At 42.4% G+C, this 27,462-nt stretch overlaps 2 protein-coding genes across 4 annotated transcripts in view; one reads left to right on the forward strand and one right to left on the reverse strand.

Moving 5' to 3' along the window:
- Window positions 1–539: 539 nt before the first annotated feature.
- LOC115133078 (podocalyxin-like) lies at window positions 540–4,901 on the forward strand. The gene is made up of 7 exons (XM_029665941.2): window positions 540–797; window positions 997–1,193; window positions 1,309–1,332; window positions 2,342–2,474; window positions 2,685–2,728; window positions 2,868–2,990; window positions 3,139–4,901. Exons 2-7 carry the CDS (start codon window positions 1,143–1,145, stop codon window positions 3,322–3,324), a joined length of 561 nt encoding a protein of 186 aa, XP_029521801.1. The 5' UTR covers window positions 540–797; window positions 997–1,142; the 3' UTR covers window positions 3,325–4,901.
- A 97-nt stretch (window positions 4,902–4,998) lies between these two features.
- Window positions 4,999–27,462, reverse strand: part of LOC115107022 (muskelin-like) — a 34,940-nt gene continuing 12,476 nt past the window's right edge. The window contains exons 3-18 of one of the 3 annotated variants that reach the window (XM_029630351.2): window positions 27,102–27,244; window positions 26,911–26,999; window positions 26,628–26,737; window positions 26,064–26,256; window positions 25,593–25,670; window positions 25,268–25,333; window positions 19,698–19,810; window positions 19,090–19,302; window positions 18,495–18,716; window positions 17,987–18,116; window positions 11,429–11,576; window positions 10,520–10,634; window positions 10,010–10,149; window positions 9,601–9,703; window positions 8,083–8,137; window positions 4,999–7,713 (exon numbers count right to left, since the gene is read on the reverse strand). In XM_029630351.2, the coding sequence (XP_029486211.1) occupies window positions 7,592–7,713; window positions 8,083–8,137; window positions 9,601–9,703; window positions 10,010–10,149; window positions 10,520–10,634; window positions 11,429–11,576; window positions 17,987–18,116; window positions 18,495–18,716; window positions 19,090–19,302; window positions 19,698–19,810; window positions 25,268–25,333; window positions 25,593–25,670; window positions 26,064–26,256; window positions 26,628–26,737; window positions 26,911–26,999; window positions 27,102–27,244 (2,040 nt within the window). In that variant the 3' untranslated portion in view covers window positions 4,999–7,591. Of the gene's footprint in view, window positions 7,714–8,082; window positions 8,138–9,600; window positions 9,704–10,009; window positions 10,150–10,519; window positions 10,635–11,428; window positions 11,577–17,986; window positions 18,117–18,494; window positions 18,717–19,089; window positions 19,303–19,697; window positions 19,811–25,267; window positions 25,334–25,535; window positions 25,671–26,063; window positions 26,257–26,627; window positions 26,738–26,910; window positions 27,000–27,101; window positions 27,245–27,462 lie in introns of all 3 variants that reach the window. The other 2 variants (XM_065008255.1, XM_065008254.1) reach the window with 2 other exon arrangements.

Here is a 27,462-nt window from a genome sequence, read left to right on the forward strand (position 1 = left end):
TATGAATAGAGAAACAGAGAGAGAATTAAATAAAACAGAGATGGCATTATTTCCATGTAAATTTAGCCAAGTAGATTACATTTAGTTAGGCCTATGTAATATTTGCTTCAGATTAAACAGTTAACACTGTTTTGTGTTTGTTCACTCCAGGTCTTCTACTTCACTGTACTGATGCTAATCCAAAGCAACAACCCTCATCCTCTTCATATATAGCCTCTATCACCACCACAATTACAGCTGGCGTCACAGCCACCCCGTCACCGATATCAACTCAGGTGACTAGTGTAGCCTCTAACACAGCCACCCCGTCACCGATATCAACTCAGGTGACTAGTGTAGCCTCTAACACAGCCACCCCGTCACCGATATCAACTCAGGTGACTAGTGTAGCCTCTAACACAGCCACCCCGTCACCGATATCAACTCAGGTGACTAGTGTAGCCTCTAACACAGCCACCCCGTCACCGATATCAACTCAGGTGACTAGTGTAGCCTCTAACACAGCCGATATCAACTCAGGTGACAGCCTCTAACGATATCAACTCAGGTGTCTAGTGTAGCCTCTAACACAGCCACCCCGTCACCGATATCAACTCAGGTGACTAGTGTAGCCTCTAACACAGCCACCCCGTCACCGATATCAACTCACAAGGTGACTAGTGTAGCCTCTAACACAGCCACAATCACGACAGCCAGAGTCACACCCGGGACGAGCATTGTTACTGCCGTGGGTACTGCTGGAACGGGGGCCACTGGGTCCTCAGGAACCCTCACTCAGACCACCCCGGACACTACAGGTGAGGGTCTATCTCCCAACACCATTTCACCTCAAAACACCTATCACTCACCCAGCATAGAGTTTGGCTGTAGTCTCAAAGGAATTAAAACCCTAAAAGCTGAACAGTTCTTATCCCATGCGGTCATGTGTGATTACACCATGGAAGTGAGAGAACATTCAACAGACAAAATTGTCCATTCTCTTATTTATGCTTCTAGAAGAAGTCACACAGGTTTCAACTACAACATCGGATGGCCCAACCCCATGGTCAGCATCGTCCTTTCCTTCCCATCACCCCTCCACATCCAGCCGTGTGGGTTCAGGCAGCAGTCTTGCTACCACCACGACCAGCACACAGGGAAGGATGGTGTCTACAACCACGGCTGAGACTACAACTCCTCCCAAGACCTTTACGGTATGACAGAAAGAGTTTAACATAAGACTTGTCAGTCTGATTCAAGAAAAATCTTCTGAATCATAACGCACACAAATATGACCTGAACTATGTCTTTTTTTCCTGATTTTTACAGTTTGTCAAGTCCCAAAATGGAGAGGTAAGGGTTTCTCCTTTCTACTGTCATCCTAGATTTGCTCACGAGTTTAGGTCTGCGTTTACATTCGGTTTCAAATGACAAATGTAATGACAAATCCTCAGTTGCAGTTCGAACCATCTTTACAGAGTGGTCCTCAAAGACCAGGATGGTGAAAGCCTGCTCTGACCTCTACCCTTCCCCTGGTCCTATAGAATATGAGGCAGAATTCTGTGTGTTGTTGTGGTTCTGGATGGCCAGTTGGTTAGCAACAATGACAAGCTGCCATGTGCGTTTCAGCTATTTTTATCTTGTTATTGATACCATGTCTTGAGGTATTTTGACTGATATCATTTCTATGCTAATATAAAAATCTACCAGCTAGCTAACCAACAACTGTAACAATGTATTTGAAAGACAAGTGCTCATTGTGCAAATGTATTTAGGTTTTCAATAAACATTTGGAGACATAATAGAGTTAACATGTTGACAACAATCTAAGTAAACCACCTGTTTTGCCCCATAGTTGCACACGCTTCTGTTTTGTTGCTGAACAACCAACCCGTCTATTCTCAACACAGAGCGACACTCATTTCCAAAGCCAGGACAGGAAGTAGTGGAAGTAGAGCATCATATTATTAAAAAAGGATTCCGCAGGCATTGGGTGGAAAAAGTGTCTTAGTGGGAAACCTTCCTGCCTTTCGCTGGTTTCCGTTTTTCCCACACCTCTCTCACGTTCTTCCTCGCTGTCTATGAACAGCTGCTCTGCTTCAGAAAGGCCAAGAATAACTGACACCTCATTGTGCGGGAAATGCTGACGTCCCACCTTTGACCTTTCCCTCGACTCACCAAAACCAGCATTGTGGCGATGGTTGTAATGATATCATGGTGAAATGACATCAGCTCAGCAATTGCCACTCTTTAGATAGATTCACTAAACAAGGCATGTTGATTGTTTTTTGTCCCGTTCATAAACGATGGAAACATTTGATGCAACTTAGAGCCTTACAAACGTGTTTTTTTCTCTCGTCAGAATTACGAGAGGAAGGACCTGGAGGAGCTGTGTCGACAGCTGATGTCTCAGATGCACGACGCTAACTGTACTCTGACTGTGAGAGAGAACAACGGACACACTACCTTTGACAGCGTGGTAATGACCGGTAAAGGTAAGTAAAACTACCCAGTCCCCACGATTCAGACGCTTCCAAAGCAATTAAATAGAGCACAACTAATGCACCCCGTTTCCTAATGCTAGTCTTGGTTGTATGAATTGTGTTTAAATACATACTATTTGAGAGGGTTTGAGCCAATTGCTGTCAAGGTCAAGTACCAGAAATGAACTGTTGTAAGTGAAAGTTTCCTTTGATTTTTTTTAGTGGACAATTCTGTCGTGCAGCAATACTACGAGGAAATCACCAGAGTAAGTCTAATTAACATTGTGAACTACATATTTCCCTGAATGTCATCATAAACTGGCTACTAGAGAACATGTAAAGGTTGTATTTGGAGGGAGGCGTGCCAGAGTGGGTCCTTATTTACTTTTTCATCTATTCTGTTAGAAACCAAGCGACAACATGACCCTGATTGCCATCTTGGCATCCTGCGGAGCTCTGCTGGCCATGATTGTAGGCTTCGCCATCTACGCCTCATACCACCGCAAGTCCTATCGGAAGAACCTCCAAGTAAACAATTTGAAAATCAAACTACTCTACAATCAATAATGTCTGTCTGTGATATGTCCACATTCTTCCTAAAATACTTACTAATAATAGTTGAGCTATGCTTTCAGAGGGTCCTCACCCGAAACCTCCCCTTATCTTCTCTCAACAGCAACACCTGACGGAGGAGCTGCAGACAGTGGAGGACGGTTACCATGACAACCCCACATTGGAGGTGCACCCGGAGATGCAGGAGAAGAAGGTGGCCCTGTACGGAGAGTTCAACGACAGCTGGATTGTCCCCATCGACAGCCTGCTCAAAGAGGACATGCCAGACGAGGAGGACACTCACTTGTAGAGGAGGAGTGGAACAGACAGGGGTGCTACTATAATCCCTCGACCAACTGACTCTCCCTTCCCTGCACCGTTACAAGGGCCCTGTTTAGTAGAGTTCTAGCTCCAAACATTGCAGGTAGAAATGTATTCTATAGTAGAATATATACACAACTTTAAATAATGGTATTTGAGAATTGCACAATTGTGACAGTTCTATGCAATGCATTTCTATCCGCAACACTTTTAATGTTCCTCCCCACTGAACCAGACCCAAGGCAACGACAGACACAACCTGACAAATCTGGAGAAAATAAACACCCAGATGACAGGTTCTGGAAACCCATCCGGCCTAAACGGGTGTCTGAGTCCCATCGCTGTGGCCATGGAAAAGTAACAGGCCATTTAGTGGATACTACACCAAGCAACATTGTGTCTAGTTTTAGGAGATATTCAATATTTGGGAAATGTAACTCTCAAACATACACAATCCCATTTTAAGAGGCATTGAGCGTTTAAGGTACTTGATGTACTGCTACACAGTTATTGATTTAATTGGGAAAACCAAACACTCAAACCACCAATATTTCAGGGTGGAGTTTATGAAGCGGTCTAAACTAAAATATGCATGTTTTTATGCTGTAATCAACGTAATCCCCGAAAGTGCATTGAATTGTACACTTGAGCACCTGTACATAGTATTTTCTTATATTTTCAGAGAAAATGGAAGCTGAAACTTTGTAAACTGTAACACTGCCTTTATGGTTAAATCTCAATAGTATTGTTTTAGAGAAAATGACCTCAGGATAAAGTGAAATAATCATCCTGGTGAATGAATTAAACTACTAGTGAATCTCAGCCCTGACGACCTGGCAGTGGCTGCTGTATAGAAGCCATTTACTGGTTCTACTGAGCACAGTGAACCACACTAATGAAACAACGGGCTCCATGGAGACGCTGCTGGGACGGGAGCGTCTACAGATATGAAGGGAAAAAAACACTGTAAATAGTCGTTTGAAAATTCTAAAGAACTTGACCTAGGACCAGTTTCCTGGACATAGATAAAGCCGACCCTTGGACTTAAGAGCCCTTTCAACTATGCTTTTTAGTTTAGGACTGGGGTTGCTCTGTATCAGGGAAGCTGGCCCCTAAAGATACATCTTTTCTTGTTTGCTGATGTTGAAGGTTACATAGGCCTCTGCACATTTTATTTGTTGTTTGTTACATTTCTATTCAGTTGATTTGATGAAAAAGGGTATTTAAATATCCATGTGGCAAAATGTATTCCAATTCATGTATAATTCACATGGACACAATAATTCCCAATTATATTTAAGCTGTAAAAATCAACCAACACCAAACAATCCACCACTTATTCCTGTGTCATTTGTCATTAGTTCTGTACAGTCGCTCACTCGTATTTTATTTCTTTTACACAAAAATATTTAGCAGTTATTGTATGTATTTATGGTTTGTTTGCTGATGAAGCCAAACAACAGGGGGTCTGACACACTGGAAGCTGCGCCTCGTCTTATCATGACCAGGGCAGCCATGTTTTCTTATACCAATAAAGATTTGCCAATAAAACACACTTCTTTCAAACAGGTGTTGTATTTTTTGTAACTTTTCACCAATGGTAAATTGATGAAACAATCAAAATACAAAATATATAGTTGCATCCCAACTGGTTACAAACAAATCAAAAGACCAGAGTCATTTATTTAAGAAAACCTGAACAAAATACAATCTTTATTCGTTATGTACATTACATACAATGCAATTCTACAATAGGCTCTCTACACATTCACGTTATCCACAGAGTAGTGCTCATTCATGCACTCTAGAGTACCCCACATACTCATGAGTCCCAGTTGGGGAGAAGAGGGTGCAGATGAAGAACATTCCATTTACCTGAAAATGATAATTTCCTTCCGCTCCCAAAAATAAAATGTATTTGGCAATGTGATATATATTTTCTGCAAAGGTGCTTCTTTCTAGTTTTCTTAAGCTTATCTTTTATTTCTGACAAAAAATAAACCACCGCAAAAGTCTTCTATTCTGTGACAACGACCATAAATAATGAGTACGGCCTAAATAACGGGTTTTATTACAAATCTATGATGGTAAGTATGACACTTTCTCTCTGGATCTCAGGTCAGAGAGCTAATATTTACTAAGCTTAATATGGTGGCAGCAGAAGACAACCATTAGCAAACAGACACAAACAAGCACACACACACACACACACACGTTTCAAGCTCACACACTGTAAGCATACAGGGGTGTGCACCCTGCACACAAGCAGCAAACGCACACAGAAATGATTGATTCAAATTAATCCAATTCTGATTACTGAGGACATGAGTGCAAACGAACATAGAAATCGGATTTGATCACTCACCTAACAATAAGATCAGAAGTCTTAAACCAGATGTAATGAATCTATTGGGACGTAGTGTACGATCTGCCAATTTGATTAGGATTTTGATCAAGGATTTTGTAATGATTTGACAAGAAAAAGCATGTCTAAAGTTTGGCTCTACCACCCGACAGGACTCAAGCACCAAGTGTTTGTCTCCTTGAATGTGAATAGTCCCTCCCTCTCTGGTTATCTGATAGTGGAGTTGATTAATCTCAAAACAAATGGGGATGGATATTTCAGACTCCATAGGCCTTTGCCTAGAGTGTACTCTGCATACTGTACAGATGTCTCAGAAAAATGCTAAATATATAGACAATACATACACAATGTAATGGAAGACTAGGCTGCTACTATTCTTGAGGGAAAAGGGGATAACTTCAATCATCTCTCCTACTGAGATTAATGGAAGAACAATATGAGGCAAATGTTTGTATTATGTTACACAGGTGGACTAGACAAAATACCCTGGCGATCCGAGACAAACACACACAAGCTATATCAAAGGGCATCCTCAGTTCCAGCAGAATGATTATGAACCAATCAAAAACATTTCCTGTACATCAAAACTTTGGCTGGAGCCACAAGACAGATACCATTTGATAACTTGGTGTTAGAGATCACTTGTGAATGCTCCTATCGCCTTATTCTGAGGAAGAATGAAATCTAGTGTTCTGTATTTCTTTAGGTCAGAAATGAAGAATGTCCTGTCATCACTGTTTGCATGAGAAACAGAGAGAACCCAGTAATCAGGCCATCTCTTAAGGGGGAGACTGGGCTCTCCCTCAATGAAAGCAATCATTCATTCTTCCTTCCTTCCATAAAATAACTTCCATCGTCAAAGGGAGATACATCTCAGCCAATGAGATCACATGTGTACAAATGTGTTTGTACATAAAAAAAAAAAACTCCCTGATACAGCAGAACCATCATGTTGCAGTTATCTTACAAGATGGGGAGTGAGTTTAAAAAATAACATTCATACTTGGAGACTACATTTCCCACCATGCCTCAGTGACAGAACCATGGTTGCAACACACTAAAGCTACAGTAGCCATTACCAGAATCCCAGGCTTCTGACAACTTTACAATGTTTTCCCCCCAAACTCATGACTGAATTTTACATTGATAGAGGATTTAATTGACTTAACTTCATTTGACATATAAATTGTCTCTTAGGATCATAATTCTATTGTTTCGATATAACACAATTAACATTTTGACACAGTGTGAAACAGCATGGCAGACAATTATAAATATGGGGTATATAATATGGCCACCAATAATACAGGCAGAGCAAGCAAACAAAAGCATGAACTTGGTTGACGGTATATTCAACGTACAACGCACTGACAGGGCGTCATTACGTAACAACTACTTTCACAAGCAGGTTTGTGTGAGTGAGTGTGTCAGAGAGAGACAGATGCAAGACCGAGCGGAAAATAAGAGACTCCTCCTTGATCCAACAGGCTACTTATGCCAAGCAAACTCAAACGCAGCCTGTAAAAGTAATGTACTCACAAATCAAATCAGTTATCACAGATATGTTTGGCAGAATTCTGGGTTATTTTTGCCCTGTTAAATCAGTTTATTAAACAAAGACTATCAAGACTATCAGAATTTTTCTTCTTCTTTTTCACACAGTGATATTCAGTATCAACCCCTTTAGATCACAAGTGGCCTGACCCTCATTTTCCGTTTTAGTTGTTGAAGAACCAACGTCCTAAAGAGGGGGTCAACAAGTGCAGTCCACGAGCAGAGCTCCACTGCATTTGGAAGGGTCAAGTGTAGAAAAATATTAAGTTTGGCTTTGGGCCGGCCAATCAGAGTCTTATTGGCGTATGGTGGTGGTGCATAGGGTTGTGGGGCGGGGCTAGAGTGTGATGAGGTCAACGAGGTTACCCTTGGGTGGGGTCATGGTGTCCGGGAAGAAGTTGACGAGCATGTCGAAGAGCTGCGTGCGCTGGGCATACGTCTGGTCCACGTCTGAGAAACCTGAGAGAAGGAGGGAGAGGGGTCAGAAGAGGGGGAGAGATGAGTGAGGGAGGAAGAGAGTGTGAAAGAGATGGGAAGAACAGAGAGGGGAAGAGAGATGGAAAGGAATAGAGGGAAAGAGGGACAAGAGAGAAGGTGAAGGAGAGAGAGTGGTGGGAAGAAAAGACTCACTTCAATTGCTCAATCTCCACAGGAAGTCCTATGAGCTCAAAGGTCACATACATGCTCAGAAGGTCATGTGGGAGGATCAAAATGAAAGTATGTCAGAAAGAAGGGCCGAAGGGGGGGGGGGGAGCGGGCGAGAATAATCGTTCCGTTCATTGGTTTTCATCTACTGTGTGTCCAGTGAAGTATGCAGAAGGCTCTTACCCAGAGGGATGAAGTCAGAGCTGGACTTGAAGAGAGCCGAGGGCAGGAGCTGGAACTGAATAGTCACATCGGAACACAACATCTCAGTCACTGAACACTAACGCAACACCGCCAACAAATACACTTCCATTATTTCTGGTAATAATATAAAAAACAATGATCAAAACACAGGCTTGGAATGTTACATTATCAAACCACTTCATTAGTTTATTTTAAAGGTGACCGATTAATTAGGGCCGATTTCAAGTTTTCATAACAATCGGTAATCGGCGATTACGACTGATTATATTGTAATCCACGAGGGGACTGCGTGGCAGGCCAACCACCTGTTACGTGAGTGCAGGCAGCAAGGAGCCAAGGTAAATTGCTAGCTAGCACTAAACGTATCTTAGAAAAAATAAATAAATCTCAGCATAATCACTAGTTAACTACACATGGTTGATGATATTACTAGTTTAACTAGCTTGTCCTGCGTTGCATATAATCAATGCGGTGCCTGAAATTGTGTCACTTCTCTTGCGTTCAGTGTAAGTCAGGGTATATGCAGCAGTTTGGGTCGCCTGGCTCGTTGCGAACTGTGGGAAGACCATTTCTTCCTAACAAATACCGTAATTAATTTTCCATAACATTGAATTATGACATAACATTGAAAGTTGTGCTATGTAACAGCAATATTTAGAGACTTAGGGTTGGCACCCATTCGATAAAATACGGAACGGTTCTGTATTTCACTGAAAGAATAAACGTTTTGTTTTCGAAATGATAGTTTCCGGATTTAACCATATTAATGACCTAAGGCTCGTATTTCGGTGTGTTTATTATATAATAATTAAGTCTATGATTTGATAGAGCAGTCTGAGTGGTGGTAGGCAGCAGCAGGCTCGTAAGCATTCATTCAAACAGCACTTTCCTCCGTTTGCCAGTAACTTTTCGCAATGCTTGAAGCACAGCGCTGTTTATGACTTCAAGCCTATCAACTCCCGAGATTAGGCTGGCAATACTAAAGTACCTATTAGAACATCCAATAGTCAAAGGTATAGGAAATACAAATGGTAGAGAGAAATAGTCCTATAATAATTACAACCTAAAACTTCTTAACTGGGAATATTGAACATGTTCTCATGTTCTGAGCAAGGAACTTAAAATGTTTTACATGCCCATATTGCACTTTCACTTTCTTCTCCAACACTGTGTTTTTGCCTTATTTAAACCAAACATGTTTATTTATTTGAGACTAAATATATTTTATTTATGTATTATATTAAGTTAAAAGAAAAGTGTTCATTCAGTATTGTTGTAATTGTCATCATTACAAATATATATATATATAAAAATTGTCCGATTAATCGGTATCGGCTTTTATTGGTTCTCCAATAATCGGTATCGGCGTTGAAAAATATTAAAATCGGTCGACCTCTAGTTTACTTGATCTAAAAGCACAGTTGAATAAATAACACTGCACAATGTGCAAGTACCCCTCTCCCTATCAGTCAACCCTCCCTCCCTCCCGTCCCTCACCTCTTTGGTCTCATCAGGGTTGGTGTGGTCCACGGTCAGAGAGAGGTCGTTCTGCAGGTACTTCAGAGCATTCAGAGGCTCTGACTGGGCCTTCTCCTCAAACCTAAAAACACACGACAGATCTTCAGGTATACCCACAGAGAGCTTGAGGAAATCCTTTAGCCTAACCTACAGAATTCTCTGTACCACACAAGGTGAAAAGATCACTGCAAAGACAGCAAAATGAACGAGGAGATAATTATTCCCTACAATGGCAAGACATGGCCACTAGGTGGAATCAGTGTCAAAGCAGAACCCAAAACTAGAATTGTGTCATAACTCCTATACATTTGTCTCCACTGTTTTGCTATATGGTACAGAGAGGTTACGGTTCAGTTCCAGGTGTCTAGTCCATTCTCTGGTTGTGTACCTGTACTTCCTGATTAGGTATCTGCAGTGTCGGAGCAGGTACTCCTTGGAGGGGCGACACAGCTTGAGGGACCAGAAGTCATCCAGACGCATCTTAGGAGAGCACGACTTCCCTGGGTTTCCTCCAAACAGGTAGTGTACCTGGACACAAAGAGGAAAAATAACACTGGATATATTAGCACAACCATCAATACTCTCAAAACTGCAACTGGTCTTAGATCATAATGATAGCCTGAAACAGTATTTAATAAAATGTTGTGCGCTTATGCTTATAGCATTTTGTAGAAGTGTGTGTCCATGTTCTTCACTGACATGCTGCTTGTTATATTGATGTATCTTAGTCTGGTTGATGTCATGTGGCAGTCTAAAACTGATGTGTTGATGCTGATGTCTTGGTTCAGGTCTCTCTTGAAAAATAAATGTTCTCAACCAGACTAACCTGGTTAAATAAAGGTCAAATATTTGTTTTTAAGTGTGTGTGTGTGTGTGTGTCTGCGCGTGCGTGTGTGACCTTGTGCATTTCGTCGTAGACCAGCTGGTGTGCGAAGCGTGGACAGGGCTCCTCCTCCTGTAGAGCTTTACTGGGGTTCTCCTTCACCGCCTGGTCATTCTTATACACACACGACCTGTAGCATGCACACACACACACAGTACAACAGTTAGTAGGCACATAGCCTTAACCCTGAAGAGGAACACCCATTGTGTTTCTATACCTTAAAAAGGAAACACGCCCACACACCCCGAAGCAAATACTGGAACACACTTCTAGACAGCCTCCTACGGAGAAACACACAAACATTGACTTCATTTACTGGAACCTCAGTAAAAAGAACAGCTGGAGAAAGAAGTGTACCGGAACCAGCAGCAGGCAGCACTTTCAGCCTGTTTTCTCACAAGCAACGTTTCAACTGACCAAATGAGCTAGGCCAGAACAAAGACTTTCTCCATGAAGGTACAGAGGTACAACACACACACACAAGCTCTGAAACACACCCCCTGAAAAAAACATTTTGTTCTCTTTTGAAGGGCAGAGAGATTATGAAACTCCCTTTCAGGTCAGGAAAGCCTTTGAAATATGACACTACTGGTTGATGATTGTATCAAAGCGTCTTATTGTGTGCGTTTGCCGGTGCGTGGGCGTGTGCAACTATACTTGTGGGGACCAGAAGTCTCCACAAGAATAGTAAAAAAATATTTTTGTTAGTCCCCACAAGGTCAAATGCTATTTCAAGGGGGGTTTAGGGTTAAGGTTAGAATTAGGTTTAGGAGCTAGGGTTAGTTTAAGGGTTAGGAGCTAGGGTTAGTTTTAGGGTTAGGAGCTAGGGAAAATATGTTGAATGGGATTGATTTGTGTGTCCCCCACATGGTTAGTTATACAAGACTGCGTGTGTGCGTGTGCGTGTGTGTGTGTGTTTCGTACCAGTTGTTGCGTGCGATGTCATAGATCCAGAAGGAGTTACGGACGTTCTCCTCTCGTTTGTCCTTGTCCTTGCTGAGGCCAGACAGGACGTGGATCTCATTCAGCTCTGGGTCTATGGTAGCCCTCTGGGTGAAGCCCGTCATCGGCACTGAGGGACAAACACACATCAGAAAGAGGTTTAAAACATAGACTGGTGCTTCTGAGATAAGAGAGAGAATAGCAGGCTACATTGATATAACAGCAGGGATTCAGCATTTTTCCTGGTCACAGAGTTCTGGGCTCTATGGTTATTTAACGCTATTGCACATTGTTTCCATCGAGGCCAAGATTAAAAGACTTGAGAACTGGGAGACTACGAAAGCAAAAGGCTGCTCACATAGCAACGTACATAGCAACGAGACTCGCTGGAAACAACGCAAATGTATGTTTGTTTTTCTACCGATTTGCATTACTGACAGAACAGGATGTGTTTGCGGCCAGTGTAAACAGTATGCAACTATCCATATGCATGTTGTTTTACCCAGATTTGCGTACAATGCTGGTCTAAAGCAATCCTCTGATTGCACATGTGTTTGAAGTCATGACACGTCAGTATATACAGTATGCTACTATTCATACGTATAGCGGAATATGGAACACATATAGGCCAAGTTCCTCCGCTTTGTGGTCATGTATTTCAGTAGTTGTACGTAAGAAGCAGGTATAAGCTTTCGCAATGACTACATAGTGTATAAAATCTATGATGGTAAGTTGAGGAACAGTGTCAAAACAAAGACGCTGTTGGGTGCTGGGAGGAAGTTTTTTTTTTTTTTAATCACTTAGTACTACCAACTTGTACTAATACATTTTAATGGAACCCACCATATGCTTTAGGGCCATTTCTCAAACAAGCGTCATAGACAGTTTGACAATCACACAACATGAATTATGCGTCGATGTCCTGTTCCAAGACATTAACCAAGGCATTAACTTCTGCATAAACAAAACAGGCCCCTAGGTCAATCAGTCTGTGTAACTTGAGTAGAGAGTACAGATGGTTTTAGAGAATCAACAAAACAAAGAAGTTTATTTGAAGAACAAGAAGAACACACCAGAAAGACAGAGCCACTAAAGACTGTGCTCTGCCCTTCAGACACAGCCTACGTCCCAAATAGCACCGTAAAACATGTGTAGTGCACTACTTTTGACCAGACGCTACGGGCCCTGGTCAAAAGTAGTACACAATATAGGGAATAGGGTGCCATTTGGGATAGATGGAGCTCATTAAAGCAAAGTTCTGAAATGGAAATGAACAGGGAAGGGAGATGTTTCTGTGGTGCCGGAGCAGAACACAGAGCAGCTGCGGTGGCGATAAACATTAGAGAATGATTACAAGAGCACTGTTTGGCTTGCTACTTCCTTCCTGCAAAAATATATTCTGTTCTTTCGCTCTCGCTTGCTCATTCTGCATCTTTCGGTTTCTCCATCGTCTCGGTCTTACTCGCTCTCCCTCCATCTCTCTACTTCTGCCTCCCTCTCTCGTTCTTGCAGGGTGACACAGATGCGAGAGGCACACAGTGAGGTCCTATTAATACTCTGCCATTATCACGCCAGTCCAGCTCTGCTCTGTCCAGCCAGAGATCTTTAGACAATCTGTTTCAGGACAACAAGCATCTCTTTCTCTCTGCTGCCCTGTGCCTTTTAATGAGCTGCACTGAAAAGTCTGTCACATGTCACTTTAATAGAAGAGACGGCATCTCCTCCTACAGCCATCTATTGCATCTGAAACCACAGATTCTATTACATTCTTTAGTGTAAGGGTAGATGAAGATACATGTGATGGGGAGAGTTCTGTAAATGTAGTATCACGGAGTTCTAAGCTTGACAGGAAAAAGACACATTAGGCTACACACACACACATCTGCTGACCAAAAGCATCAGTTGATAGCGACTAAACGGAGTGCAATTTTGCGATTTGCTCAAGTTAGCATTCAGACTGTGTGTGTGTGTGTGTGTAGGGTTGCAAAGGGAGGGTACATTACTGGAAACGTTCTAAGTTTCCCAGCAAACTACCATAACTTTGGTATCTTTCAAGGATGTAATTTATCACAAGACATCTACTGGCCATTTTGGGTACTTCAGATTATCACAGGTGTCTAATCATCTGGCCCTCTGTGTGGCCTTATCACATGTAAAACATATGAAATAATGAATAAGATGATTTAAACAAAAAACAAAAGATGATGAATGACAAAAGCTGTAAAACAATCCTAAATATAAACCATCAACTTAGTGAATACCATTGGTGTTTGATTTGGATGCGTGTGTACACACACACACACAAATATATACACAGCTCTGGAAAAAAACGAAGAGACCACTGCAAAATGATCAGTTTCTCTGGTTTGGCTAAAAAAAAATGTTTTATTCTATAAACTACTGACAAGAAAATTTAAAAAATTGTCCATTAAAATTAACATCAACTTGATCAGAAATACAGTGTAGACATTGTTAATGTTGAAAATGACTAATGTACCTGGAAACGGCTTATTTTAAATGGAATATCTACATAGGCGTACAGATAACGATTATCAGCAACCATCACTCCTGTGTTCCAGTGGCACATGGAACACAGGTGTGTTAGCTAATCCAAGTTTATAATTTTTAAAAAGGCTAATTGATCATTAGAAACCCCTTTTGCAATTATGTTAGCACAGCTGAAAAACTGTTGTGCTGATTTATAGAAGCAATAAAAAAAACTGTCCTTCTTTAGACTAGCTGAGTATCTGGAGCATCAGCACTTGTGGGTTCGATTACAGGCTCAAAATGGCCAGAAACAAAGAACTCTCTTCTGAAACTCCTCAGTCTATTCTTGTTTTGAGAAATTAAGGCTATTCAATGCGAGAAATTGCCAAGAAACTGAAGATCTCATACAACGCTGTGTACGACTCCCTTCACAGAACAGTGAAAACTGGTTCTAACCAGAATAGAAAGAGTGGGAGGCACCGGTGCACAACTGAGCTAGAGGACAAGTACATTAGTGTCTAGTTTGAGAAGCAGATGGCTCACAAGTCCTCAACTGGCAGCTTCATTAAATAGTACCCGCACAACACCAGTCTCAACGTCAACAGTGAAGGGGCGACTTCGGGATGTTGGTCTTCAAGGCATAGTTGCAAAGAAAAAGCCATCTCTCAGATTGGCCAATAAAAATTATTTTTTATTTATTTTTACCCCCCTTTTCGTGGTATCCAATTGTTAGTAGCTACTATCTTGTCTCATCGCTACAACTCCCGTACGGGCTCGGGAGAGACGAAGGTCAAAAGTAATGCGTCCTCCGATACACAACCCAACCAAGCCGCACTGCTTCTTAACACAGCGCGCATCTAACCCGGAAGCCAGCCGCACCAATGTGTCGGAGGAAACACCGTGCACCTGGCGACCTTGGTTAGCGCGCACTGCGCCCGGCCCGCCACAGGAGTCGCTGGTGCGCGATGAGACAAGGATATCCCTACCGGCCAAACCCTCCCTAACCCGGATGACGCTAGGCCAATTGTGCGTCGCCCCACGGACCTTCCGGGCACGGCCAGTTACGACAGAGCCTGGGCGCGAACCCAGAGTCTCTGGTGGCCCTAAACCACTGCGCCACCCGGGGGGCCCCAATAAAAAGTATTAAGATGGGCAAATAACACAGACACTGGACAGAGGAAGATTGGAAAAAAGTCCTTAAGGACAGACGAATCTAAGTTTGAGGTGTTCGGATCACAAAGAAGAACATTCATGAGATACAGAAAAAATTAAAAGATGCTAGAGGAGTGCTTGATGCCATCTGCCAAGCATGGTGGAGGCAATGTGATGGTCTGGGGGTGCTTTAGTGGTTTGTACATGGTAAAAGGGATATTGAAGGAAGGCTATGCCATACCCTGGGGACAGCTCTTAAGTGGAGCCAATTTCCTCCTACAACAGGACAATGATCCTAAGCACAGCTCCAAACTACGCAATAACTATTTAGGGAAGACGCAGTCAGCTGGTGTTCTGTCTATAATGGAGTGGCCAGCACAGTCACCGATCTCAACCCTATTGAGCTGTTGTGGGAGCAGCTTGACCATATGGCCAATCCAACTTGTGGGAGGTGCTTCAGGAAGTGAAAATCTCTTCAGATTACCTCAACAAACTAGAACTAACAAACTATAGTTATGGCAAATCGGTTAGGACATTTACTTTGTGTATGATAGTCATTTTTCAAACAATTGTTTACATGCAGAGTATTTCACTTAGATGTCACTGTATCACAATTCCAGTGGGTCAGAAGTTTACATGCACTGTAAACAGCTTGGAAAATTCCAGAAAATGATGTCAGCTTTAGAAGCTTCTGATAGGCGAATTGACATAATTTGAGTCAATTGGAGGTGTACCTGTGGATGTATTTCAAGGCCTACCTTCAAACGCAATGCCTCTTTGCTTGACATCATGGGAAAATCAAAATAAAATTTAAAAAATTTGAACAAAGTATTGATCAAAATATATTTTATATTTGAGATTCTTCAAATAGCCACCTTTTGCCTTGACGGCTTTGCACACTCTTGGCATTCTCTCAACCATCTTTATGAGGTAGTCACCTGGAATGCATTTCAATTAACAGGTGTGCCTTGTTAAAAAGTTAATATGTGGAATTTATTTCCTTCTTAATGCATTTGAGCCAATCAGTTGTGTTGTGACAAGGTAGGGGGGAATACAGAAGATTGCCCTATTTGGTAAAAGACACAAGTACATATGGCAAGAAGAGCTCAAATAAGCAAAGAGAAACAACAGTCCATCATTACTTAAAGACATGACGGTCAGTCAACATAGAAATGTCAAGAACTTGAAACTGTCTCTCATGAGGACCGCCACAGGAATGGAAGAACCAGAGTTACCTCTGCTGCAGAGGAGACATTCATAAGAATTACCAGCCTCAGAAATTGCAGCCCACATAAATGCTTCACAGAGTTCAAGTAACAGACATCTCAACATCAACTGTTCAGAGGAGACTGTGTGAGTCAGGCCTTCATGGCCGAATTGCTGCAAAGAAACCACTACTAAAGGACACCAATAAGAAGATGAGACTTGCTTGGAACAAGAAACACGAGCAATGGACATGAGACCGGTGGAAATCTGTCCTTTGGGCTGGAGTCCAAATTGTAGATTTTTGGTTCCAACCGCCGTGTCTTTGCGAGATGCGGTGTAGGTGAACAGATGATCTCCACATGTGTGGTTCCCACCGTAAAGCATGGAGGTGTGATGGTGCTTTGCTTGTGACACGGTCTGTGATTTATTTTAAATTCAAGGCACACTTAACCAGCATGGCTACCACAGCATTCTGCAGCGATACACCATCCCATCTGGTTTGGGCTTCATGGGACGATCATGTTTTTCAACAGGACAATGACCCAACACACCACCAGGCTGTGTAAGGGCTATTTAACCAAGGAGAGTAATGGAGTGCTGCATAACATGACCTCGCCTCCATAATCACCCGACCTCAACCCAATTGAGATGGTTTGAGATGAGTTGGACCACAGAGTGAAGGAAAAGCAGCCAACAAATGCTCAGCATATGTGGGAACTCCATCAAAACTGCTAGAAAAGTATTCCTCATGAAACTGGTTGAGAGAATGCCAAGAGTGTGCAAAAGGTGTCATCAAAACAAAGGGTGAAGAATCTCAAATATATTTTGATTTGTTTAACACTTTTTTTTGGTTTCTACACGATTCCATGTGTGATATTTCATAAATTTGATGTCTTTACTATTTTTCTACAATGTAAAAATAAAAGAAACTTTTGAATGGGTAGGTTTGTCCAAATATTTGACTGGTACTGTGTGTGTGCGCGCATGTATGTTTATATAACAATAAATAAAATATTCTTTACAGTTATTCAAGTATAAATGACCAAAGTTACCATAAGTTCTGTTAATTACCAAAATTACTGAAGATTCTGGTAACTTTGGTAAATTACCAGTAGCTTTGCAAACATGTGTGTGTAATAGAAAAAGTAGAAGATAAAAGAATATGGTTCTGTGAGAGTGTGAGAATAAAAATTAAAGAGAAAGTAGATTGTAAGAGATTGAAACTGTGTGTGTGTGTGTGGTGTGAGAGTGCACTCTAATTAAATGTTCCTGTGAGGTTTTGCTAAATACCACAATAATACGGGCTGGGAATTTCTAAGAACCCCATTTGCACATGACAAAAATGCTATTCTCAGAAGCTGATGAAATCAACTTCTCACTTTCTAATCACAGCAAGCAATTAGGAATTCCAACTTTGTAAACAAACGCACTACGGCCACGCTACTAGATTCTCTGTTGCCCTGCAGAATGGGTGGAACCCAGGGTGCAAGTACAACATGCTGAAGGCAGTGAGGGGACTTTTACATGAAGCCTAAACTCATTTAGGTTAGCCTTGCAACACCCTTGGCATTAGACCTGACCAGATCCACTTGGAACAAAATGTTGGCACTAAACAATGAAGGTGTCGGTTGTACTTTACTCCACCCATGGAGTTACTGTCCCTGGTGGCTTAAGTGACTAAGTGGACAGTCTTACCCATGCCGGAGTCCTTCTTGGTTCCGTCTGAGATGATCTCCACATGGTCCCCGTCCACGTCGTAGCTGAAGAAGTCATTCAGGTACGTCTTTGACCTTTGACCTCCGAACACATACAGACAACGATTCCTCTGGAGAAAGGGAGGGGAGATGAGCGAGAGAAGAGCAAAATCTATTTCATATTCATGCCAACACTGAATGGTTTACATTCTTCTGTGGAACAAGATAATAGTCTGAACAATTTTCCTTGGCTTCATAAAAGTAATGAGAGTAAAATTGGTGCATATTTGTTCTGTCATTGGCTTTCTCTAAAAACACAAAGCAGAAAGCCATTTTGGCTTTCTGTCAATAAATTATTCTGGTGTTTGTGCTGAATTCAATAAAGATTGTCACCGCAATGTTGCCACATTGTGTGTTGATATGTGTGAGTGTATGAGCACAGTTCAGTAACATCCAGGCAACATTATCCTAACATCAACACCAGTCATGGTACTACTCCCATAACTCACAGTGTGGAAGAGCATGCAGTGTCCGATGCGTGACTGGACATCCTCAGGCCCAGCGTTGCAGGAGTCTTCTCTGAGCAGGCTCCAGGTTCCGGCCTGGCAGTGGAAGGCATACAGCCCACTGAACTGGGGCTCGGACGTCCTGCTGTCCTCCACACTGCCGTTACACATCAGAATCCGTCCGCCAAACGTATAGATCATGTGCTTCTCCGAGTCCATACACATCTATAAGGAGAGGGAGGAAGGGTGAGAGAAGAGAAAGGTTGGGTCGGAAGAGAGTCATGAGATTCAACATTTGGATTTCAGTGTTGGGCTTTGAGCAGTGTAAAAATGATGCAAAAATCCTTGGCATTTACAGATCCATTTTTAGCTTAAAAAGTGGGAAAAGAGGAAAATATGTCAAGACTATAGCCGGCTAAGCCTTCATCGGTGCTCTGGTCTCACCTCCAGATGGCTGAACGGACCAATTATTTAACCAACAAAAACTCTGTAACCTATTTTTAATGAAGCCCACAGTGTTTCAATTCCCTCCTAGCCAGTTTAGTCCAGTTTGGACGTGTGTGATAAAGCTCTGTGAGGGGCGTGATAAAGAGGTTACCTGGTGGTCAAAGACGAGCTTGGGCCCGCCGTCGGCTGACGTGTCCTCGCTGAGCAGTGTCCAGGTGTTGGCGTCGACATCGTAGCGGTAGAAGTCACTCTTCAGAGACTTGCTGTTCCTTACGCTGGAGTCTAGGTAGCGGCCGAGTGTGTAGATCTGCCGCCGCTGGCTGTCGATGCACATCTTGTGACAGGACCGCGCACTGGGACCACTCTGGGAGAGGACAGGGGGGGGGGGTAAGCCATCACACCAACTATCTATAAAAAAGGAGACGACTCGGCCCCCTGCTCCCATGTGGCGACAGAGTTTCTACCATTTACTGAACTTCGTTGATATCCAGTACCTGCTCAATAACATTACACCTTTGTTATATTTTCCTATAGTGAAGCTTTCAACTATCATCTTCATTATAATAATTCGTTAGACATTACCTTCACCTTGACCAAAGAAAACTGCAGTTATAATCCTGATCATTCCTATAAATAATTGAGTGTTCTGCTCATTAAGCAGCTGTAACAATCAGTATGGACCATTTAAGTGTTGTTCTGTGTCACAATAACTCCTCTTTTCCACCATCCTTCTCTCTTTCATACATCTTGCTCTCTCACCTCCTTCTCTGTGTCTCTGGAGATGCAGACCCACTGGTTCTCCTGAACACTGTAGGCCCAGAAGTCAGCCAGGTCCTGTGTGCCGTCCCAGCCCCCAAAAAGATACACCGTCTCTGTAGGAAACAGGGAGCCAATGCTGGTCAACACCTGGGATTAAAAAATATGTATTTAACCAGGTAGGCTAGTTGAGAACAAGTTCTCATTTACAACTGCGACCTGGCCAAGATAAAGCAAAGCAGTTCGACACATACAGAGTTACACATAGAATAAACAAACATACAATCAATAACACAGTAGAAAAAGTCTATATACAGTGTTTGCAAATGAGGTAAGATAAGGCAATAAATACGCCATGGTGGCAAATTAATTACAATATACCAATTAAAACACTGGCGTGATAGATGTGCAGAAGAAGAATGTGCAAGTGGAGATACTGGGGTGCAAAGGAGCAAGATAAATAAATACATACAGTATGGGAATGAGGTAGTTGGATGGGCTATTTACAGGTGCAGTGATCTGTGAGCTGCTCTGACAGCTGGATGCATTCAACATCAATGAACTACTCTGGTGCCTATACTGAAAAACCAAGAAGACTACAGTAAAGCACAATGGTCCTGAAACTATCCCTTCACACTCAAACCTGTATACTGGTTGAAAATGGCAGATTTGGTCACTGATAAGCGTTATCAGAATGCAAATCATTATTTTTTGAACTAGGAAAGTCAGTTAAGAACAAATTCTTATTTACAATGACGGCCTACCGGGGAACAGTGGGTTAACTGCCTTGTTCAGGGGCAGAACGACAGATTTTGTACCTTGTCAGCTCTGGGATTCGATCCAGCAACCATACAGTAACATGCCATACAAGACGTCAGAACTCAGGATCTCCCCTACAGAGATGTATAGGATTCAACTGGATAGGCGTAAACAGCAGTACTAAGCGCAACAAGAAGATATACAGACACACACCCCACTAGTCCAACCCACTAATTGGGCTACTTTTGCACGTTTTGTCAAAGAGGGGAATATTGTAGATCAAGAGGACTCGATTTGTTTTGAAAGATGAGACGATTATAATAAATACTGCTTTGATGTCATACAAGCAAACCACACACCCGAGTCCAAATGTGCGCTTTGCTTTTCAATATGATGAAAATCATGTCCTTTACATCATCAACATTTATGATCGCAATATTTGATGTACATTTACAAGGATGACATGGCATAATTATGACTATTTATTTTTTTAAACAGAAGGAGCCTGTTTGTCACATTGTGAAGAAAATTTGCAGCTGAATGCATTAATCCATTCTATGCACGCCAAAATGAGTATCATTTTCTCTGAAGGGCCTTCTGAAAGTCTAACACTGTATTTTATAACTTAGGAGTCATGTTGGCAAGAGAATAAGCTTTCAAATTGTGCCCACCTAACCCAGAATGCAATTTATAAATGGACCAATTTTGGATTGCGAGAACAATTGTGTGATGGGGATGCAGGGCTGTGTTCCAAAAAATACAAAATAAATTTTAAAAAGTGTGCTTACTTCAATTCAACAGTACAACTAAATATATATTTTTTTAAAGGCACCTAATCATTGAAAGCTCTTTCCTTGAGCCATAAAAGTGAATTGAAATGTAACTGTGCACACGTCGGAGAGTGTGTGGCCACTTTGATACACAAGTTAGAGGTCTTAATCTAACGCTTGACTGTTGTGTCCTCAACTTTGGTCCGATAATTTCCCCCATATTATGAAGTTGTCCCTTTCAATTGCTACCATGGTTATGCATACAGTTGAAGTCGGAAGTTTACATGCACCATAGCCAAATACATTTCAACTCAGTTATTCACAATTGCTGATTAAATCCTAGTAAAAATAACCCGTCTTAGGTCAGTCAGGATCACCACTTTATTTTAAGAATGTGAAATGTCAGAATAATAGTAGAGAGAATGATTTCAGCTTTTATTTCTTTCATCACATTCCCATTGGGTCAGAAATGTACATACACTCAATTAGTATTTGGTAGCATTGCCTTTTAAATGGTTTAACTTGGGTCAAACGTTTCAGGCAGCCTTCCACAATAAGTTGGGCGAATTTTGGCCATTCCCACTGACAGAGCTGGTGTAACTGAGTCAGGTTTGTAGGCCTCCTTGCTCACACATGCTTTTTCAGTTCTGCCCACAAATGTTCTATAGGATTGAGGTGAGGGCTTTGTGATGGCCACTCCAATACCTTGACTTTGTTGTCCTTAAGCCATTTTGCCACAACTTTGGAAGTATGCTTGGGGTCATTGTCCATTTGGAAGACCCATTTGCGACCAAGCTTTAACTTCCTGACTGAGGTCTTGAGATGTTGCTTCAATATATCCACAATTTCCTTTCCTCATGATGACATCTATTTTGTGAAGTGCACCAGTCCCTCCTGCAGCAAAACACCCCCACAACATGATGCTTCTACCCCGTGCTTCACGGTTGGGATGGTGTTCTTCGGCTTGCAAGCCTCCCCCTTTTTCCTCCAAACATAATGATGGTCATTATGGCCAAACAGGTCTATTTTTGTTTCATCAGACCAGAGGACATTTCTCCAAAAAGTACAATCTTTGTCCCCATGTGCAGTTGCAAACCGTAGTCTGGCTTTTTTTTATGGCGGTTTTGGAGCAGTGGCTTTCCTCCAGCATCTTCACAAGGTCCTTTGCTGTTGCTCTGGGATTGATTTGCACTTTTCGCACCAAAGTACGTTCATCTCTAGGAGACCAAATGTGTCTCCTTCCTGAGCGGTATAACGGCTGCGTGGTCCCATGATGTTTATACTTACGTACTGTTGTTTGTACGGATGAACGTGGTACCTTCAGGCTTTTGGAAATTGCTCCCAAGGATGAACCAGACTTGTGGAGGTCTACAATTGTTTTCTGAGGTCTTGGCTGATTTCTTTTGATTTTCCCATGATGTCAAGCAAAGAGGCACTGAGTTTGAAGGTAGGCCTTGAAATACATCCACAGGTACACTTCCAATTGACTCAAATTCCGTCAATTAGCATATCAGAAGCTTCTAAAGCCATGACATTTTCTGGAAATTACCAAGCGGTTTAAAGGCACAGTCAACTTAGTGTATGTAAACTTCTGACCCACTGGAATTGTGATACAGTGAATGATATGTGAAATAATCTGTCTGTAAACAATTGTTGGAAAAATTACTCGTGCCATGAAGAAAGTAATGTCCTAACCGACTTGGCAAAACTATAGCTTGTTAACAAGAAATGTGTGGAGTGGTTGAAAAACTAGTTTTAATGACGCCAACCTAAGTTATGTAAACTTCCGACTTCAACTGTATGTTTCTTCAAACATTTCAATGTAGCCGTATCCAGAGGCTAAGTTCCATGAGTGTAAAGGGTTAACGAGTAGAAAAAGGCTATTCAAGATAAACACTAGACTACGTACTGAGTGCAACCATGAGAATATTGGGGGAAATCACTTCAATTGCAGAAAGAACAGTTCCATTCCTTAAGAAGTCCTGAAGAACCCGTGAATTGAGTAGCATGAGTGCATTATTAACACAGAGGTGGACAGGTTCAATGGGCCTTAAGCATGGCAAATCAGCAGAGCAGCACACAGGGGTAATGTCTGCATGGCGTGCAGACTGTGTGGAGGTTTTTGTAGGTTGGTTGGGGGGGTTACTCTAGGTCATCTGGATTGGCCAACAAGACCGTTCTCAGTGTCTGGGGGCCTGAGAGACAGACCAGCAAGATGCAAGGCTTCTCACAGCCTGTATACACACAAGCACAATACAAGCCTTTGTCTTTACAAACGCCTGCAGGCGAGTAAGCCACCAAAACATTACAGAGTACTAAAATAACCACCGTCCTCTGCAAAACAGCTTTAAAAAGTAGAAATCCACTGAAAGACGATGGCCAGAGCTTACCCACGATGTTACACAACGATTTAAGGCAATAAGTAATTGTTTAAGTCAAAGTAGAATATATTTGTGCTTGAAGTGACAACCCCGAACTGCCCATTTCGTGCAACTTCGTGCCAATGCCGTGTCTTTTCCTATGAAATGACGTACAAATTATTTTTAGCCTACATTTCGTTTCAGGGCTGGGTTTTACATCAAATGGTACCACCCACCAGCATGGCATTGTTTATTAATCAGAAACACCTGCAAAGTCGCAACTAAGCTGAGCAATATAATAGAGAATATTTGGCTACAACAAAGATGGCGGATAAATAAGAGTTCACTCAGGCAGTTTACCATTGGAAAACATTGTCAGATCCGGTCTAGTTAATGGGTTTGGTCTCCCACAGACAACAATGCAATAGCAGCTGGGTCTGGTCTACTTACTTCAATGACTTTCACTGAACCAGTGAGTGGGGTGTCTCGCATCCTCTTCCTTCTCTGGCTACAGCTTTTAACCGTAGCCTACACTTTGTTGCCTGAGCCATGGCGCAAATTAAAATAGGGGGCGCAAATTTGTTTTTGCACCTCAATTTTTTTACCAGCAAATTATCATAATTCATTGGATAATTTGTCAAGTTGCACTTGTTAAAAATTGTGTGTGATAAGATTGCATTTTGGACCCCCCCCCACCCAAGATGAATGGTTTTGAACACGCTCCACTGCTTTGATTGGTGCAGCTAGAAATCAAAAGAGTCCACGAACTTGTTTATCTAGTTTGTGCTGTTGTTACATCAAATATTAGTGGTTCGTGTCCGATGCGCTCAGGGTGTTGCTACATATCATTTGCGGCACGCAGTCAGCGTAGCCTATCATTTCACCTCCACTAGCTGTGAGAACTATGGCAAGAGCCTACTAAAGGCTTCACCGTGTCCATTACAATGTAGAAAAATGCGTCTAGTCCAAACCGTTCAATAGTTAGCAGGGGCGCAACTTTGGTCTTATCCAGTTGGATAAACACTCCAAAGCAGGCTACTCGACCACTCGGTGTCGTCCTCATGGTCCTAAAGCACACCCTTTGTCTCGTTTTGTATCACATTCCAATGATAAAACTGGGGGGGAACAAAAATGCAATTTCAGAATGTGGGGGGGGCGTCCCCAGTGAAAGTTGCGACCCAGATAGTTAGGCTATCCATTTTACCGGAGCTTCATATTATTCTTCCCATTTCTATGGCAGATTCCCAGTCACAATTTATGGACGATGCCAAAACTGTGGACTGGTTTCCCCGATCCATCTGTGGCGAAGTTCTCCCTACACGCTTATGACAAATCCAACTACAGAACCAGCCATAGCCTAGCTGGCTAATATTTTGAATACAGCGTAGCAATGGATAATATTAGTTAGCCAGATAAGGTTAGCATGCAAGCTAGCTACACTGACAGCTGTCGGTGCCCTACTTGTTGTTATTTGTCCCCTCCACATGGAAAGCACCCACGGCGTTCCCATCCCCAATTTGTGAATATGTATTAGCAGCCTGTGTCACTCTTCGGAGGATGGAACCTAAACGTCAATTTCCGCTATAGTTAAATATAACATTTGGAAGAGGAGAAATCCAGTTGAAGTAATAGGTGACATTATAGGGGGTGTGGTCTAGGTGTGGTGTTAGCTAGCATGCCTCACCTGTCTGAACGTCGATGACCATCTGATGACCTCCCCTCATCCCTGGTCTGTTGTCATCCTCATTACCTGGAGAGAGCGATGGAGCAGGAGAGAGCGAGAAAGGGGTTGAGGGAAAGGAGGGAATCAAATGCAGGAGAGGGATGGAATGTTAAAGGAAAATGGAAAAGGAGCAGAAGAGAAAGGGAGACGGGGAAAAACATTAATGAATCGTTAGAGTGGTAGTGCACAGCGTACCACAGCATTTTGTTAATGAAAAAACATTTCCTACTTGAGTAGTTTGTCTCACTGTTCATGTCATCTGGGCTTGGCTCTTGCGAGGCTGTACCTTTGTTACTCTTGGGGATGATCTGACTCCATCTTGGCTTGTACTCTTGCTGGCTGATGTACTGGTTAAATAAACCGTCTACAGAGGAAAATGTCAAACACAGGAAGATTGTCCAGATTATTTTAGCCAGGAGATAGAAGTGAATAGTTTTGTTACCTTTTCAATCTCAAAAAAAAAGGATGATGTCAGGATGACATTGCCACGCCCTGTAGTTGCAAACCAATCTGATAAAAATGTAAAAGTCATGTAGAGATACATGGATCTATAGTGTAAATAATGAATCACTATGGTATCCACTGAATTCATGAGCTAAATATAAGCCGAGCTAGGTTTTAAGTTCTCAGTCATGGGATGGTAGAGGTCTGTAGTTAGTATGATGATTGAGGTCATGTAGTTGTATTGAAGTTGATGTGTACAGGGCAGTAGGTCCAGCCCCCATCGGTCTTTCTGAGGAGGTGTGGGTGTCAGGACCTTTGACAGCTTTGTCGATGAGCTCCTCACAGGCGTCAAAGTCTCCACGGAGTACCAGGCGGTCGTGGAGGTGTGTCAGCATTTGGTGTTCCAACGCGATGCGTGTCTTCTTCTGCAGCGACTCAAAGGACTCTGTGTAGTTATGCTGCCGGAAGTGCTTCAGGCACAGGCGGATCGCTTCCTGTTCCCGGTACTAGAGGAATACAGCTCCATATTTGATCAATGTTTTTCATCACATATGTTATACTTCATATTATAAACTAGGTGGTTCGAGCCCTGAATGCTGATTGGCTGAAAGCTGTGGTATATCAGACCGTATACCATAGGTATGACAAAATATTATTGTTACTGCTCTAATTACATTGGTTACCAGTTTACAATATCAAAAAGGCACCTCTGGGGTTTGTAGTACATGGCCAATATACCACGACGAAGGGCTGTATCCAGGCACTCTGCAAATACCACACCCACTCTGGCCTTATTGCTTAAGTACCCACTCAGACGGATTCTCTCCCTGAACCCCAACTGTGTATGTGAGTGCGTGCGTCTCAGAGGCAGGCTCACCTTGCTGTACCAGTTAAGGCAGGGCTGCACTAAGTCAGGTTCCTCTATGCCATGCAGCTCAATGTACCAGATACTGAAGTTAAAACTGGGCCCCCAGGACATCAGAGGCACTGAGAGAGACAGAGAGTACGGTCTAGAATTTAAATCATCAACTATTTTGCCATTTTGACTTATTTCCATCTCCAGCCGTGTAGCATCCCTTCACTCTAATCATTTTCAAGCTGGACAGAGTCTGTACAACACGTAGGCCCAAGCCTTGGGCCCATTCCATCTCCAAACTCACCTATTTTAACAAATCTGCAGGGAAACATCTGTTCATCAATCTTGTGCTTCAAGGTGAAGGTCTCCTTGTTGTAGTCATTTTTCAGGCCACTGCAGAGAAATAGAAGATCAAATTAAATAAATATGGTACAGACAGTAAGGTAGGTTAATTATACAGTAAAGAAGTACACTTCACTGTCCCTCTGCTCTCACCTGGACAGGAGTTCTGTCATGTTCTCTTCACTCATCCCACCAAACACTTTGAACTTCTTCAGGTTACACACGTGAGTCTTCTCATACTTCCCAAAGGTGATGCTCTGAACGATTGATGGCCGTTCCAATTTCAACATTAAGTACTGGAGGGAAAATAGAGGGGAGAATCTGATCAGCGGTCTCTCACAATAATTCATAATGCAGTGTCCGATCTATATTATCAAACACATGACACTGCAGTTTTCATTCTACTGCTCTCCGAACATGTTTCACAACACTGCAGATGGCACAGAGAGCAGAGGAGAAGTGCTGTGTATACGAGCTGCTGCACAGTCAAACTATGGGACAAAGCTCTCCCTCG

The sequence above is a fragment of the Oncorhynchus nerka genome, linkage group LG23, assembly GCF_034236695.1.
Source record: "Oncorhynchus nerka isolate Pitt River linkage group LG23, Oner_Uvic_2.0, whole genome shotgun sequence".
Classification (NCBI taxonomy): Eukaryota; Metazoa; Chordata; class Actinopteri; order Salmoniformes; family Salmonidae; genus Oncorhynchus; species Oncorhynchus nerka.

Excerpts from the sequence above, each read along its gene's own strand:
- LOC115133078 (XM_029665941.2), top strand. The coding sequence starts at position 1,143 with ATGGTGTCTACAACCACGGCTGAGACTACAACTCCTCCCAAGACCTTT. Across the intron at positions 1,333-2,341 it reads TCAAGTCCCAAAATGGAGAG|AATTACGAGAGGAAGGACCT; the intron begins GTAAGGGTTTCT and ends TTCTCTCGTCAG. Across the intron at positions 2,729-2,867 it reads ACTACGAGGAAATCACCAGA|AAACCAAGCGACAACATGAC; the intron begins GTAAGTCTAATT and ends CTATTCTGTTAG.